This window comes from Mus musculus, chromosome 13 (assembly GCF_000001635.26).
Source record: "Mus musculus strain C57BL/6J chromosome 13, GRCm38.p6 C57BL/6J".
In the NCBI taxonomy this organism is placed as follows: Eukaryota; Metazoa; Chordata; class Mammalia; order Rodentia; family Muridae; genus Mus; species Mus musculus.
In genome coordinates this window covers 44,949,233-44,965,363 of record NC_000079.6, presented here as the reverse complement: position 1 = coordinate 44,965,363, position 16,131 = coordinate 44,949,233, and the positions used below count along the sequence as shown (strand labels likewise).

Below are 16,131 nucleotides of genomic sequence, written 5' to 3'. Positions count from 1 at the left end.
GGTGAGAGCCCAGATGTGAGCCAGCTGCTGCTGTGGCCTTGGGAACCACAGTGGCCTGGGAAGAGGAAGGAACTGAGAGCAGGATTCTGGGTGAAGGGACAGATATGGAGAGGTTTGATCCTGGTCACGTTCCAGGAGCCAGGACTCAGCATATCGAGTGGGGAAAGGTCCACTGTTCACTACATCAGAGGTGAGGGCTATAAAACACCAGAGAGGTTTTAGATTACGGAGCCTGGATCTGAAAGATGAGTGACTTAGCAGCACTGTTCACCAGCCCGGCTGGTGCTAAGTCAAGCAGTCCTCGGAGGGGAGAGTGAGGATGATTATGGAAAAAACAGAAAAGAAGACTCAGAGACAAAGGTTAGAAATCAGGAGGGCGTCCAGTCAGCACTGTGGCAGCCTCAAGTTTAATTCTCTTATTTATATACTTAATAGTATCTTGTGAAACAAGGCTGCAAGCTATCAGAAACAATTTGCTTAAAGGTGCACAAGACATTTCTTCCCATCCCAAAAGCCTCTGTTCTTTCCACCAAGGTCAATAGAATCTTTAGCCCCTAGCCTTGAGCCCCAGGCGCACCTCCTCTTACCTTCCCATACCTCAGAAGGCTGGGAAATCTGCCAACAGGCCCCAACCTGCCTTGGCTCTGCCTGGCAGGCAGACTCTCTCTTTTTCCTCTGCTTCAGAGAAGCAGCAAAACTTTTCCCTACAAACTGGAACTAAGTAAATATTTCTGGACTAACAAAGATGGCAGCCTCAAAGACGGTTGGTGCAAAACTGAGAATGTGTGAATTCACAGCACGCTGCAGACAGCCAGGGTGAGAGGGCTTTCATTAAGTGTTGCTCTGGAGTCGAGGAAGGTGTACCCTGGCCTGCCCATTCTAACCAGTGAGTGTTCAGAGGTGCTACCCTTGGTCCCCTACATCTTCTTCCCCAAGGGAAGAATGTGCCTCTGACCATCGTGCGTGCTGACGAGGCTGAGAGCCCTGGAGAATGTGCTAAGGACAGAGCCTGAAGCCTCTCCACTGAGGGCCATGAGCAAGAGCCCAGGACTGGGCGCTGCTGCACTGAAGACAGTGTGGGGGACGGGCTCCTCTGTCCCTTATAGAGCTTACGCTATAGGAATAATAGATAAATGAATACATATATAAATAATTTCTAGATAAGAGGAAGAAAGAAGAGGAGGAAAGAAGAGCGATTTGTCCTTAGAATGTGGATATTTACTTGCAAAATATTTATCAGAGATAAGGAGATGCAATTGTTTCCAAGCATAGAAGATCTCTGGCTTAGCTCATTTGAACACTTTGCTAAGAAATTACGGAAAATGTAGTCCACACACGGGAGCCAACACTCATGCACTATTGAGGAGGGAGACAGAGAGGAAGGCATCCCGGGTGAAGGTGACCGGAGCCCTGCGGGATGTTACCAAGAGCAGTATTTCCAAGAGGAAACGGAACAAGCAAGTTGATAAGTCTAACCATGTTGAGCAGTTTTATTAGCTGTGGTGGAGAAGTTGATGCTAAATTTGTTCGATGCTAAATTGTACTGGCTAGTTTTGTGTCAACTTGACACAGGCTGGGGTTATCACAGAGAAAGGAGCTTCAGTTGAGGAAATGCCTCCATGAGATCCAGCTGTAAGGCATTTTCTCAATTAGAGATCAAGGGGGAAAGGCCCCTTGTGGGTGGTGGCATCTCTGGGCTGGTAACCTTGGTTCTATAAGAGAGCAGGCTGAGCAAGCCAGGGGAAGCAAGCCAGTAAAGAACATCCCTCCATGGCCTCTGCATCAGCTCCTGCTCCTTGACCTGTTTGAGTTCCAGTCCTGACTTCCTTTGGTGATGAACAGCAGTATGGAAGTGTAAGCTGGGTACAAAAGAGCACGTTTATGTCAAAGGGAGGAGGGGGATTCAAGGAATTTTTGTGTTGTACAACAAGAAACCAGTAATGTTTAAAATAGGAAAAAGAACTTTGGTTTTGGCATATTATTCATAGATATGCCAGTGCTAGCAGTAACAGAATTGAATGTGATTGCTTGTGAAAAGCTGGACAGGAAGTCAGAACTAGCTGCAGCCGGGGACCAGTTTGTATTGTAAATAAGCCCTCAGAAGTGCTCCTTGACTTAAGGAATGCACGTGTACTACACATACACAAATCAAATTTAAAATTTTCTTACTAGCGCAACAGTCCCAGAAGTGCTGGACGTGAGTACTCACTCCTCAAATGTTCCATGATAAATACATTACAGAAACACCCGCTTGCCTTCTGTGTCAGTGCATTAAAGGCTCCGAGAATTCCTGCAGGAAAGGCGTTTGTTTGACTCAGTGTTTCACATATTAAAATAGGCACTTTAGTATTCTGTTTAACACTGAAAATTTAAAATATTGATAGCAATAAATAATTGCTTATTATTACATTTAAAATTTGCTATATTTATTTGTGTGTGTGTGTCTCTGTGCACATATGTGATGGTGCACATGTGAATCAGAGGACAATTTGTAGACATTGGTTCTCTTTATCATCTAGGTCCTGGGGATTCAAACTTGTTACTAGGCTTGGTGGCATATGCCTTTATACACAGGACCCTCTCACTGGCTCTGTATGACACTTAACATGATACATGCCTGGGCTTGGTGGCACATGCCTTAGAGATCACACACACACACACACACACACACACACACACACACACACCATGCATATATAATTTAAGACACGGGGCAGTGAAGTGATGACTCATGCCTTTAATCCCAGCACTTGGGAGGCAGAGGCAGGCAGATTTCTGAGTTCGAGGCCAACTTGGTCTACAGAGTGAGTTCCAGGACAGCCAAGGCTACACAGAGAAACCCTGTCTCAAAAAAAACAAAAACAAAAACAAAACACAAAACAAAACAAAACAAACAAAGAAAGGACAGTTATTTAAAATAATAATAATAATAATTTAAGATATTTCTTCTAAACTTCTGGATTGTTTAGATTTTTCCCCTTTAATCCACAGCATACTATTAGTACATCTCTAAAGTTGATTATAAATACCTTAGGGTTTTAACAACCTTTTGTTGGCTTAGGGGCAGCCCAGTCACTGACATATTCAGACTCTGAAATTTGGTTGTTCCTTGGTTAGAGTTGGTGCTTTCGTGTTTTGAGAGAGTTCTCAGTCCTTTCTTCTTACATTTATAGATTTATACATTTGTAGCTCTTGGTAAGGACTATGTCCTTTTCCTTGGTTTCTTTAATGGCAGCATGTGGTCTGACTTTAGAAATCTCTAGAACAAAGTATAAGTGGTGCAAGTGAGAGGTTACACACGTGGTATTGACCAGTGTGTGCTCAGGCCTAGCCTGCCAAGCTCCTGAAACGACTTCCACCCGACCTGCGTAGATGCTATGGTCAGAAATCTAACTGCACGTGCACCTTTGAGTGCTTGGATTGGTGGGAGGCGGGTCTGGCAAGAGTGTGGCATACAGCTTGCTTGCCTTTGCTGAGAAGAAAACAAAGGAAATTGGTGTCAGGCTCCAGGATAAAAATGGTTCTGAACCAAAACAGGAGGTTTGGAGCTCCTTCTCAAAGGAAAAGATAGGAAAGGAGTAGCTGGGCTCCTGTGGCTCTCCTGTGGACTTGGATGCTCTCTAGAAAGTGGGCAGGATGCCGGATGCAACCTTGAGACCACTCCACTAATGAGGCGGAGGCAGCAAGATCAGAAGTTCTATCCTTGGTTTCATAGTGATTTCAAGACTAGCTTGAATTGCATAATAAGAAAAGAAATAAAAAGAAAAGTGGGTCAGATGATCTCCTAAGGCACCTCTCATGAACAGGCATCTACCCACGGTGGAAAAATAGGATCCAGATCTAGTCTCCATGTGGTATGGTTAAAAAAACAAACAAAAATACAGAAGTGAGGTCATCCTTCTTAAATCACTGGCGTTTGACAGATAAGTGAGCGGTGTGATTGCTGTGGAGCCTGCTGCCGGGATGCAGTGGAGAAAGGGTCCCAGGAAGAGCCTGGCTGAGTTGAGCACACAGGGCTGAGAACCTACAGAGGAGAGCACAGCTAAAGGTGATGGGACACGGCAGTAAAAAGGACAGAGAAGCTCAGGGAGAGAACCCCAGAAATCTGCAGAGGGTTTGCCATAAGCATTCATCCAAGTACCTATGACAACAGGAGGGGAAATGCCCCGCAGGACCGAGCAGTTGTTGGTGCTGTTCCTGCTCTCAGCAGCTAGATGGAAAACTTGTAACTCCTGTGCCCAAGGAAGCACTGTGAGAGGTCTGCAGTCAGCAGAGGGTGATTGCCTCCTGACTGAGCATTGCTCTAGACCTCTGTAACAAATCACAGGCAAGCTTCCAAAGGGCCAACTGTTTCCAACTCAATTAACAGTGTCTCAAATAAAGCTCATGAATATTTATAGGAATACAGAAGTATCTAGTGCTCAAGACAAATCACAATGTCTGGCTTGTAATCAAAGATTACTAAACAACCATATTGAAGAGGATAACCCATCAATCAAAACCATTCAGAATGGACACAGATGTTGGCATTAGCAAACAAGAGCAGTGTAAATGGCTACTGTAACAGTATTCTGCAAGTTCAAAAAGGAGGTGGAGAGATGGCTCCATGGTTAAGAGATTTGCTGCTTTTGTAGAGGACCCAGATTTGGACCCTACACCCACATGGAACATGGAACAGCTCCCTGTAACTCCAGCTCCAGGGACTCTGATATTCTCTCTTGGCCCCGATGGGCACTGCGCTTGTGCACGCACCCCACCCCCTATAGAACCATAATTAAAAGGAAAGTTCAAACTTAATTCTGTCCTCCATTTTCTCCTTTAATATTTCTCCTCTCAGTGCCACCTTCTGATGATTCATTAAATTAATTCTGAGTGGTTAATTAAAAGTACCCGGAAACTCCTATTTTACTACATTTAATAAAAGTTTGTAGTCACACTTGGTAGACCAGCAACCTCTTGAAATTCTTAGTAATTCTGTGGATTTAATAAAAATATCACCATAACTTACATTGTTTTCAAAAATCAAACCTAAGCCTATAAGTTGGCTTGCCCTAAAGTGTCTTAGCAGTTTTGTAGTCACAAGAACAGATAGTCAGAATAGTTTCTTAGATCCTTGGACTGACAGTGTGTACATTTCTTGAACAGTTAGTATCTGCTTGTTATCAGTATTAAAATGTCATGTCCTGACAGTTCATTGATGATAATAAATGCTTCTATAAATTGGTTTCCTATATCTTTTCCCAGACTTTTCCCTCTGCATTATCTAAATGCCATTCTGTAGGTTGGGTTTGAAAAATGTTTTTCTGTCAGGCAATGGTGGTAGGCAGAGGCAGGAGGATCTCTTGAGTTTGAGGCCAGTCTAATTTCCAGAGCTAGTTCTACAAGACATCTAGGGCTACACAAAGAAATCAAATCTCAAAAACAAGAAACAAATAAACAACAAACAAAAAGGTTTTCCTTTTGCAGAGCTACTTGGATGACAGTAACAATCTCTGACGTGAAGTATAGTCACACCAGATGATAGATACACCAATCTTGAGGAAGTTATATTGACTGAGCTGGAGGTACCTCAGTAGTAAACATCCCCCTGGTATGTCTGAGGCCAGGTTCTATTACCACGCACATACAAAACAAATAATAGAGAGAGTAGGACCCTTATTGAAATCAGCAAAATATAATTAGCTCAGGTTTAATAACAGAAATTAACCCTTTTTCCAGAGATGGTTCAGTTGTATGTGCTTACACTTTATGCTTTACAAATTAATATCTCTCAGTATCTCTGAGCCAGTTTATTAAATCCCCAAAGATAGTTTGGAGCTTACATTTTATACCAGTTCTGGTTGGTTGGTTTGTTCATTCATTTGTTTGTGACATTATCCAGCCTAGCCTTGAACTTCTGAGTTTTTCCCAGGGCCTTAAGTATGGAGTGACTTCTGGTGTTGAGCTGTGTGTCTCCTTGAGCATTTGCATCTGCCTGCCTTGCTGCTCTCATGTTAGTGACAGGAGAAGGAATGACTGTAAAGGAGACAGAAAACAGAGCCTCCCCTTGGCTGCAGACTGGCCCTCACTGTCTCAACCCTGTGTCCAAGCATGGGAATAGTGGCACAGCTTTTCTGTGGCTAGCAGGTGGGTCTTGGCTTTGCCTACCTGTACTCTTTATAGTCTTTAGTTCAAGCTTAGGAAAATGTCATCGGCACTGTTTCAAAGGACGTGAGTTGATTTACTTATTGTACTGGCTTCCGCAGAGAGACATTTCTCCCCTCGTTGACCATCATTTTAATTTTCTTAAAGTTGCATATCATGTTTTGGTTATACCAGTTTCAGTCCTTGAATTGATTAAAAAAATCATTGTCATAAAATAACAAATTATTTCTCTTAAGAGAAAATAAAAAATTATCGGTAGCTCTCATTATTGCAGTAAGATGTGTGATCTGTGATTTTTTTGGGGGGTAATCTATGCTTTAACATGGATTAATGGAACTTGGAAAGTATACTTAAAGATAAATACTGGACTAGCTAAAGGAAAGATAAAATATAATTTTGCATGGCATACCATAGTTAAAATTTTACTTAATGAAATTATATAAGTTTGTGTCTTACTAAAATACTGATAGAGAATAAATGTAGGATGTGCTTAAATGTTTAATATATATTTTTCTTAACCTTTTAGGTAATTAAATCTATCAATAAGTCAATTCTCAATTACCTAACCCTCTGACATTTGCCATTTTGAATTCTGCAGCACTGCTAAGCTGCGTCTTCTCTATTATAGGTCTCAGTTTCACTATAGATGCTTCATTGCTGACATCTCTTGGATTCTCATACTGGTTCCTGTTACTTCTGTTCCTGTCCCCTCCTTAGGAGTTTCTAACCTGTCCTTGTTCATCCACCACCCACTTGGTGATCATGGTCTATAGTGTGGGCATCTCTTTACCTTCTAGGCACTTGTGCTTTGAATCCAACAGTCATCTCAGGACATAGCTCAAGCCCTGAGATATGTCTGTCCACTACGAAACGTGGATGTTTCCAGTCAGATGCTGCCTCCTACAGAGTTCTGCAGCCCACAGTCTCAGGGTCTTGGTAATCTTTCTCCTCCCGTGTTGTCTCTACTCAGTCCTGAATCCACTAACACTTCTTTAATTTCATCTGTGCTTTCTTTTGTGTAGTCACTGGAGTCCTTTGAGTTCAGACCCACATTTTGGTGACTGGCTTTCCTGTCAATAATCTTTCCCCAGTCTGATTATATTACTGTTACAATAGTTAAAGTAGGTATGAGTAAGATTTCTCATCTTTAAAAATAAAAATTAAATTATAATAATGATGATATTAAAATATACCTTAGTCTCCAAAGCATAGCTTTTTGCATGAAAACAGATTTTCATATAAAACAGATTTGGAAGTGATTTTTCTCAGGCCCTTTACTGGAATATGATACATATATTGTTTATTGCTATCACTAATAAGCCTAATAAGGACCCTAGTCCTTCATTGTCCTCTTTTGGAGCACTTTTTAAAATTCCACATTATCTTTGTTACTATATCTCTCAGAATCTCTTCAACCTTAAATGCCTATGAATCTAGGATCATATCATCTTATTACTTTTATGCTGAGTTTACACAATATAGATTGTGTGAAATATTTTCATGGACAGATGTGTTTTCTCCCGTTAGCTGGGAGTGAGAAAACCTGTGCCTTTTCCTTCCCCTGGCAGGAGGCTTAGAAGAAACCACCATTTCTTGGGGTCAATTATTTTAACTGCCTGAACCTTTTGAACATACAAGTAATGTTGGGGGGTGGAGGGGGTCATTAAAGGTTCCATGCTGAAGAATTAATCTGTAACAGGTTGGCCAAGATGCCTCTCCTGATGAGTTCTGAAAGAACTGAAACAAGAAACTAGGAACTGGTGGGAACTCCAGGCAGCCAGTACTGTAGTGCAAGCGGTACAGGAAAGCTTATTTCTTGTTTTTATTATTACGGCTCTTTTTGTAACGATTACAAGTTTACAGAGCTCACCAGAGAAGCCTGCTTCATAGGCAGCACGCTAAGGGCAGTAGTAAACATGATAACGCTACTTTTCTTTAGAAAAGTGTCTCAAGTATGGGAATGTCACATACTCTTAACTATTTTCTAGGAACTGAGGAAGGCCACAGGCATTCCTCTTACATTGCTTTCATTCCGGATTCCCTTCTTGAGAAATATCAGCATCAGCAGTTCCTATCCCCTGTTCAAAGATTCATTATGTCCTCGCTTAACCTTAATTCACGCCCCCCTATGAACTTACCTACTGAGTCAGTCTTTATCATCACCAAACCTTGTTGGCTTTTAGGCTTTAGTGGATATTGTCCCAGTTCTGGAGAGGGACTAAGTGGGATCTATTTTAATGGGTCTGCATTTATTCTTCCTCCAGTGTCAGTATTGTATGTGGCCCACAAGCCTTTGAGTCTTTCACGTAAGTAAGGAACACTTTGAGGGCTTCCCTTTCTGAGTCCAAGACATAATGCAAACTACAAGAAAATCTGGCACAGGTGGGTCAAGAAAATCAAGTTATTCTCCATCAGAAGTAAACGACATTTGACACTTTAGCTTGGGCAGTGAGTTGTCCTTGTTGAGCAGTGGGTTGGCTCTGGTTGTCGGACACAATAAAAAGGAATATTGTTTGGAAGGAGAGCCGAGTCACTTGTGTTGGGGTCAAAGGGCATGCAAATAATGAGGGAAGGACCACCGAAGTCAGAAATAAATCAAAAACAACTTTATTCACTGTGCAGGGCGGGGGTTGCTTCTACCCTGTTGAGGTTGCAGTCAGGCTTCTTGAGAGCTGGCAACGACGACTTTGAAGGGCAGGAGCAGTCTCCTTTTGAAACATAATCCCATGGCAGATGTTCAGGGGATAGTAAATAAAGAAGAAATTTGTAAGTTGAGGGTTAGTTCTTGACCCAGGGTGTGATGGCTAACAGGATGTTGGTGAGGCTCAAGCTGTTCTAAGGCAGTGGTCTTACCTCAGCTTATATGGGGTTAACTGAAAAGAACGCAGGGCCTGAGGACATGCAGTGAGAGGGGGCAGAGGGCAGTGCTTTTAACCACTCTGGGCTCTTCAACCTGAGGAGTGATTGCTGTGACAACACCAAGACCAAGGCAACATTGTAAGAAAGTATTTAATTGGGGACTTGCTTAAAGTTTCAGAGGCTTAGTCTATTATGGTGATAGTGATAACCACGGTGGCATGCAGACAGGTGTTGGAACAGTAGCAGAGAGCTACATCCTGAGCTATAGGCAGGAAAGAAGAACTAGGCCTAGCGTGGGTGGGCTTTCGAAACCTCAGAGCCCACCCCCAGTGACACACACATCCTCCACAAGGCCACGCCTCCTAATCCTTGCAATCCTTTCAAATAGTGTCACTCATATGTGAGCCTGTGGGGATCGTTCTAATTCAGCCTCAGCAGCTTGGCCCAGCTGCTATTCTGAGTGTTACTCACTGGAGAAGTGTCCTGCTGGCCTGGACTGCAGACCAACAGCTCTGGTGGCTGATCAACATGGAGCTGCTCTAATTGCAAGGCCGCTGATTTGGAAGCCTTTTTTTTTTTTTTTAAATCTTGTTCCAGGTCTTCTGGAATGTTCTGCTGGACTATGAGTTCAGCCAGTAGCCTTCCTTCCCATTTGTGGTTCTGTCTTGTCCTTCTTTTCCTTTGTTTTCTTTTAAAGATCTCACACTATATAGGCCATACTAAGCTTAAGCTCACAGCAGTCTTCCCATTTCAGACTCCTCCAGGTGCTGGGATTATGGGTGTGAGCTCAGCTATCTTTTGACTTTTGTTTTCTGGTAAGCCTGCTGGTCTTGGGAGGAAGTCCCTGTACAAAAGTGCAGCTAATGGCTGTCATACTGTCATTTTTCTCACTGGATCCTTTGTGGATTTCAAAATGACCCTAGAAAAGGGTTTCACAGTGAAACTTAGAAACTGTGACCAACTTAGATTTCTTTTGCCTAAGGTCTCGGTAACAGACAAGTCAGTATTGGTTGACACTCTTGCGGAATAGTCATTAAAAGGCCGACTGTTATATTCTGGGCTCTTCCATTCAATGGACCAGGTTGGTGTCACTGGCATTAATCGCAGGAGGAGAGCAGGTCAGCCTTCCGGACATCGTTGGGCTTTCTCAGGACTTACCAGTGTTTTCGTTGGCAGAAGTCCGGTGCTTTCAAGTCATGGATCCTTATTAAGACCCTGGGTCATTATTTTATTTGTTTATTTTTAAAGATGCATCCTTGCTCTGTGGCTTAGGCTAGACCACACTTTTGGTCCTGTCATGGTCTCCTGAGTGCTAGGATTACAGGTGTGCACCACCACACCCAGCTAGACCCAGAGTCTGTAGAAAACTCTTTCTTAGATAGAAGGAAAACCCTGTGTGTTTGTGTGTGTGTGTCTGTGTCTGTGTGTCTGTGTGTGTGCATACACACACGCACAAGCCACAGCACTGGTATGGAGGTTAGAGGTGAAACCTTGTGATAGTCAATTCTTTCCTTCCATCATATGTTACAGAAATTAACTCAGATCATCAGGCATGTCAGCAAGCCATCTTGCCAGGCCAGTGCAGGAATGCTTTTAATATTACTGGAGGTTTTGTTTTTGTCAAGGGAATGCAAGCCACTTGGACCCATTTCCTGAATTTTCAGATTGCTTTCCCTTGTAAGAAAACTTTATCTGTCTCCCTTGTCCTCCAAACAAGGAAGGCAAACCAAACTGTTACTGGCTTGTGAATGTTCAGACAATATAGTATGGGAGGGAGCTAGCTATAGGAGATGCCACACCAGTTTTTCCATCCTGGGTATGAGAGACACCGTGAATTTTTGAATTTTAATGGTGAGTGTTTTAAAAAGCTATTTTAGAATGTTGTTTCTAAGTCTTCCAAATGCCAGGTAAAGTACCTCCCACTCTAGGACTGGACCTGTTTGTAGGTCAGCTGTAGAGGATTTTCCTAGCATACTACAGTATTCAGGGCCAATGTTCATCTACATAAAGTCCCTGAAATTCTCTCTTGTGTCACTTGTGTGTCAATATTTGCCATTTTCAGGCTCTCTTAACCCTGAAAAGGGCAGTTGTCCTAGAAAGTGGAGAAAAGATTTTTATAAATGTTGTGGTCCATTTACACTGTGTCTTGCTTCTCACAAAGAGCAGATAAAAACGCAAGTGTGACCCCACACACCTGTTCATGCAGTGCTTCTTTGTGTACCTTGTTGCACAGATACTTTGTTGCGTTTGATAGCGGTGTGAGCCAGGCAGCCCTCTGTACAGGCTTCCCCTATCAGCAGGGCACAACCCTGGTGTGCTTCTGGTGCTAGGTTGTCCTCAAGGGCCAGTGAGCAGCATCGTAGTCAGCTTGCTGTGCTGACCTGAGTTCTAAACGAGCCTACAGTTTTAGTAAGACGTAAAGTGTAAATGACAGATAGTCTTGTATTCCAGGAGCGCTAGTCTTTACTAAAGAAACTTACCTCCTCAAATGTTCTCATTAATACTGATACAGGGAAAGCCATAACATACAAAATTATAAGAGGAAACTGGAATGTAACCTGCTGTGACCTCTTTGTCTATCACAGAGGGTTGGTTTTATGGAGCATTCTCTGTTTCTTCACTGTGTATTGCCTGAGGAATGTAAGGGTGCATGTTAGCATCCTTAATTGACATTGACATTCAGCAAACCAGAAGAGGCCTAGAGATATGTGGCTCTTCAGGGGCAGGGTGATCTGTGAATGTCAGCCTTTCATATCGTTTTCTCACTTTTCCTCTTTGCTACTGAGTGGAGAAATAACTACTGCTATTCTGGTAAATTTTAGTTGAAGACCTTAAAAATCTATTGTTCAATATTTATCAAGATTATAATAAGTGCTTTTCTAAATTTTTTTCTGTATGAGATGGACCATATATAGCATGAAAATGTTCTCTGTATTCTTACATTTGTTTTTGTAACTTAAATTTTAGTAGAGTTTTTGAGCCATTAGGAGATAAGAGCAGAAATGAAAACCATTACTTTAGTCTAATTGTGTTGATATTTTCAGTGATGCATAGTCAATACATGAACATCTAAAGCTATTCTGGGTATTTTAAGCACATAAACTGTGCAAGAGCAATTTTCAGTGGGGAGGAATTATTTTAAATTTGCTTTTCTCTTTTCTTATAGGAAGGAGCTTGAAGCCTTCAAAGGTAATTCTCTGTTTAATTCTTCACTTCCAAGTAGTTGAGGATTAATTGATGTCAGATGTTGTATCTTGGTGATAAGGAAATAACTCCTTCCTTCCTATAAACGGGGTAGTTTATATTAAAAAGCAGAGTTGGCATAGTACTGTTTGCCTAAGTTTTAGTTACTCACAGTAAGTTTGAAGTTCTGGTTTAACTGTAGCACAGGTGCTGTGTGAAAGTTTGTGCTAATAACTCCTGGAAGAAATGTTCAGCAGGTGGAGCTGTAGGGTTTCAGAAACTGGTTTGTGCTGTACACGGCCTGTCTGGGTCACAGAAGAGGAGACGGGGAGGGAGCGCAGAGTATCTACAGCCTCATGCACTGCCAAGAGGTTTGCTTTATCAGAGCTGGGTTCTGTTCCTAGACTGTTTGTGACTTTGATGAGTCTTTTGACTTTGGCTTTGTTTCTCCATCTGTAAAAATAGAGATTTTGATGAAACACGTTCTGAGATTATCTTAGAGGAGCTTTTTAAGGGGGACACAGCGAACAGTTCTCAGCATGTTCTCCTTACTTGGTCGTGTTAGTTCCTGTTTTGTTGCTGTGGCTCAGGCACTGTACAGGAGGAAGGGTTTATTTGGTCCTTTCCAGAGGGAGAGTTCATAATGGCGGGGGAGGCCTGGAACAGGGGGATCTGGAACACAAAGCCGAGAGGGCCCACCCTTAACCACAGGCATGAAGCAGAAGAGAGCTGAACATGGGTTGATGATCGATAGGAACTGTTGAGGCCTGCCCTTAGTGATCTGTTCCCTTCAGCAGAGCAGTATCTTCTCAAACCCTGACAAGCATTGCCACCAGTGGACCCCGAGTGTTCGGCTGCCTGGCTATGGAGGAAATTTCTCATTGAAACCACCACACTGGTCATAGGGCGCCTCTAGGAAAGCAACACACAGGCTTGCAAGCAGCCAGTGTCCTTCCAGTACGCCTGCCAGGCGCTCGTTACTAATTCCAGAGACTCTTGACAAGAAAAAGAAGAAGAGAGTTATCGCTGACTCTCCTGTGGTCTGCAGCATGCTGGTTACAACTCCTGTGCGCTCGCTCACACTGACCTACTGTGTGCCTGAAGGCTCTCCAGCATGTTGTTTATGCTCGTATTACCTGTGTGCCTCACTTGTTAGGACAAAGGTCCTAAAGGCTATTCCTACTATGGCTGTACCGAACAGACCCTGTGTTGTCAACATTTCTATTTTACCCACTGTGGTGGCTAAGCTCATGGCCAGTTGTTGAAGATGCTGCTCTGTGACCACGTGATGGCATGTATTGTCACACTCTCATGGCTTTTACGTAATTGTGGTCCCCTATGCATGGGTGTTGCTTTTCACTAGTAGTTTGAATGAAATAAGATTTGAAATCCTCATCAAATGCCTCTTTGCTTCTTGCTTGTTTTGATTGAGCAGTTTAGTATTTCTTATATAATAAAGAGATGAAAAAAGCCCCGTCAAGCTAACAATAAAAGACAAGCAGGCACATGTTATATAATAAAGTGTCAGCTTGACTTGCGTCTCCCCATGAAGCATTTTGTTGTAGCGTATTGTTCTCAGAGACCAACTGTTTGCAAAAGGTTAGCTAGTATTACATATTGCTTGATATAGTAATTCAACTTGGGATGAAATCTCTTATTTATATGCACATTTCTAATTTTGTGCAGCATCTACACCAGGTCTATCCACAGAACAATTTATGCTCTTGAATGTGACCAAACTCAAAATTTGCCTTATAGGTACGCTTTAAGTGTATTTTAAGAATCACCCTTGCGGCCGGGCAGTGGTGGCACACACCTTTGATCCCAGCACTTGGGAGGCAGAGGCAGGTGGATTTCTGAGTTCAAGGCCAGCCTGGTCTACAGAGTGAGTTCCAGGACAGCCAGGGCTACACAGAGAAACCCTGTCTTAAAAACCAAAAAAAAAAAAAAAAAAAAAAAAAAAAGACTCACATTCACAGAGGCATGCACTTATACTCCAGTGTGTTAGGAGGCGGGGGTAGGAGAGTGAGTCCCTGAACCCAGGAGCACAACATCACCAACCTAACCAAAGATGAGGAGAGCCTGTCTTAAGAAAAGGGGAAGGAAAGAAAAACGTTTGCATTTGAATGTTTTGCCATTACTTTAGAAGTACAATTAGCCTATAATAAGAAAATTAACTATTCTTCCAAAATATTAATGGATAAAAGGTTTAAAAATTAACCCAATCATGTTATAATCCTATTTTTTAATGTTGCCTTTGTTCTTGAACCTTTTGAGAGTGCAGAGGAACAAGAGGTTTTACTTTCTGCAGTTTTACTCAGCTTAGTCGTCACACTTGGAGGCCCTCTCTAAGTTGAAGAAGTGAGTGACTTGGAGGGAATGAAGCACCAGATTAGAAACAGAGTTGGTGTCATCCCAGAGTCTGGCTTCTCCCTCTGCTTGCTGAGGCTGATGTGCTCAGTTTATCATGCTCTTCTGTTGCACGAGGCAGATGTCTGCTGTGGTATGAAAACTGTTGTTTCAATGCTAGTAGTGAGAAGACTTTTAATTCCCCAAATGCTGCATTCCCTTAAGCTTGGTGAGGAGTTTCAAGTATTAAAAACAGTAGAGAAAGGATGGTTTGGTTTTTATTTTTTATTTTATTTTTTTTTTAGAGCTAGAGTTTGTTAATAGGGCTGGACAAAGGTCCTTTATACATGCTAGAAAAGCAGTCTCCTTCTGAACTCTGCCCATCCCTTTGTAATTATGCTTTAGGACAGTCTCACCAAATTAGCTAGGCTTGCCTCGAAATGCATGCTCCTTCTGTCTCAGTAGCTGGGATGGTAGGTGTATGCTGTCATATCCAGCAAGAAAAGAATTTCATTTAATTTTTTAAAGAGACTGTCTTACTATGCTGAGTAGACCAGGCTGGCCATGAATACACAGAGGTCTATCTGCCTCTACCTCCTCAGTGATGGGATGAAAGGCACTTGGCAGCATACCTGTTAGTTTTATTATTGTTTGTGTGAGGCTGTGTGTGTGGAGACCAGAGCACAGCTCTGTGGAGTCTGGTCACTCTTTCCACCTTTACATGGGCCCCAGGGATCAAACTCAGGTATTTAGGTTAATTTTATTTTCATGAAACAATATTTTGGTAGCATGAATGTATATATATCATGTGTATGCAGTGCCCATAGAGGTCAGAAGAGGGTGTTGGCTCCTCTGGAACTGAAGTTACAAGGTAGTGAGCTGCCGTGTAGCTAACAAACCAGATGCTCTGTTACAGCAGCAAGTGGGCTGAATTGCTGAGCAATCTCTTCAGCCCCTAGTTTTAAAAGTAGGCTTTTATTCCATGTATAAATCCTAAAAATTACTCTTAAGATTTTAAGTCTAAAAATGTATCACTGCAAAGGAACAAAGATTTACAGTTAGCAATTCCTCTCTGATTGTATAATACTTGACTTAGCATGGTTTTATATATTACGTTTGCCTTGTTTGTCAAGGAACCACCAGACCCTTTTCTCTGGAAGCTACACCAGCTGGACCTGTCCTTGTTGAATACTTAGAGGAGACATTAGCCACTCTCTCGGATACCGATCTCCATAAATACAACAGCTAGCTTAGCTAGGGAGAGTGTCTGCTCACACAGCCACCTCTGCAGTGTACTGCTCTCTGTGCTCAAATTAAATACTGGATAAAAATGGAACCTCACAGTTAAAGGCAATTATAATAAATGAGGATTGCAACTCTTTGGGAAACTTAATAGAGTTAGCCTTTAAAATTTGCCATAAATCATATAGTCAGAAATTAGAAAGAATTCAGAGGAAGGGTTCTGTACATGAACTATACCATCTATATTTCTGTTCTTTTTTTTTTAATCTAGTGCAGTGTGGGTAATTTATATAAGAAATTTCAGTCAGAAGATAATGCTTACTGAGTATGGAATTAAAACTGTGGGTGGGGCTG

At 42.2% G+C, this 16,131-nt stretch overlaps 1 protein-coding gene across 1 annotated transcript in view; it reads left to right on the top strand.

Annotated features, from left to right (window-relative positions):
* The window catches only part of Dtnbp1 (dystrobrevin binding protein 1), an 80,018-nt gene that overhangs the window by 36,733 nt on the left and 27,154 nt on the right, over positions 1-16,131 (top strand). Inside the window, exon 7 of the mRNA NM_025772.4 lies at positions 12,170-12,192. Within this exon, the coding sequence (NP_080048.2) occupies positions 12,170-12,192 (23 nt within the window). The remainder of the gene's footprint in view (positions 1-12,169; positions 12,193-16,131) is intronic.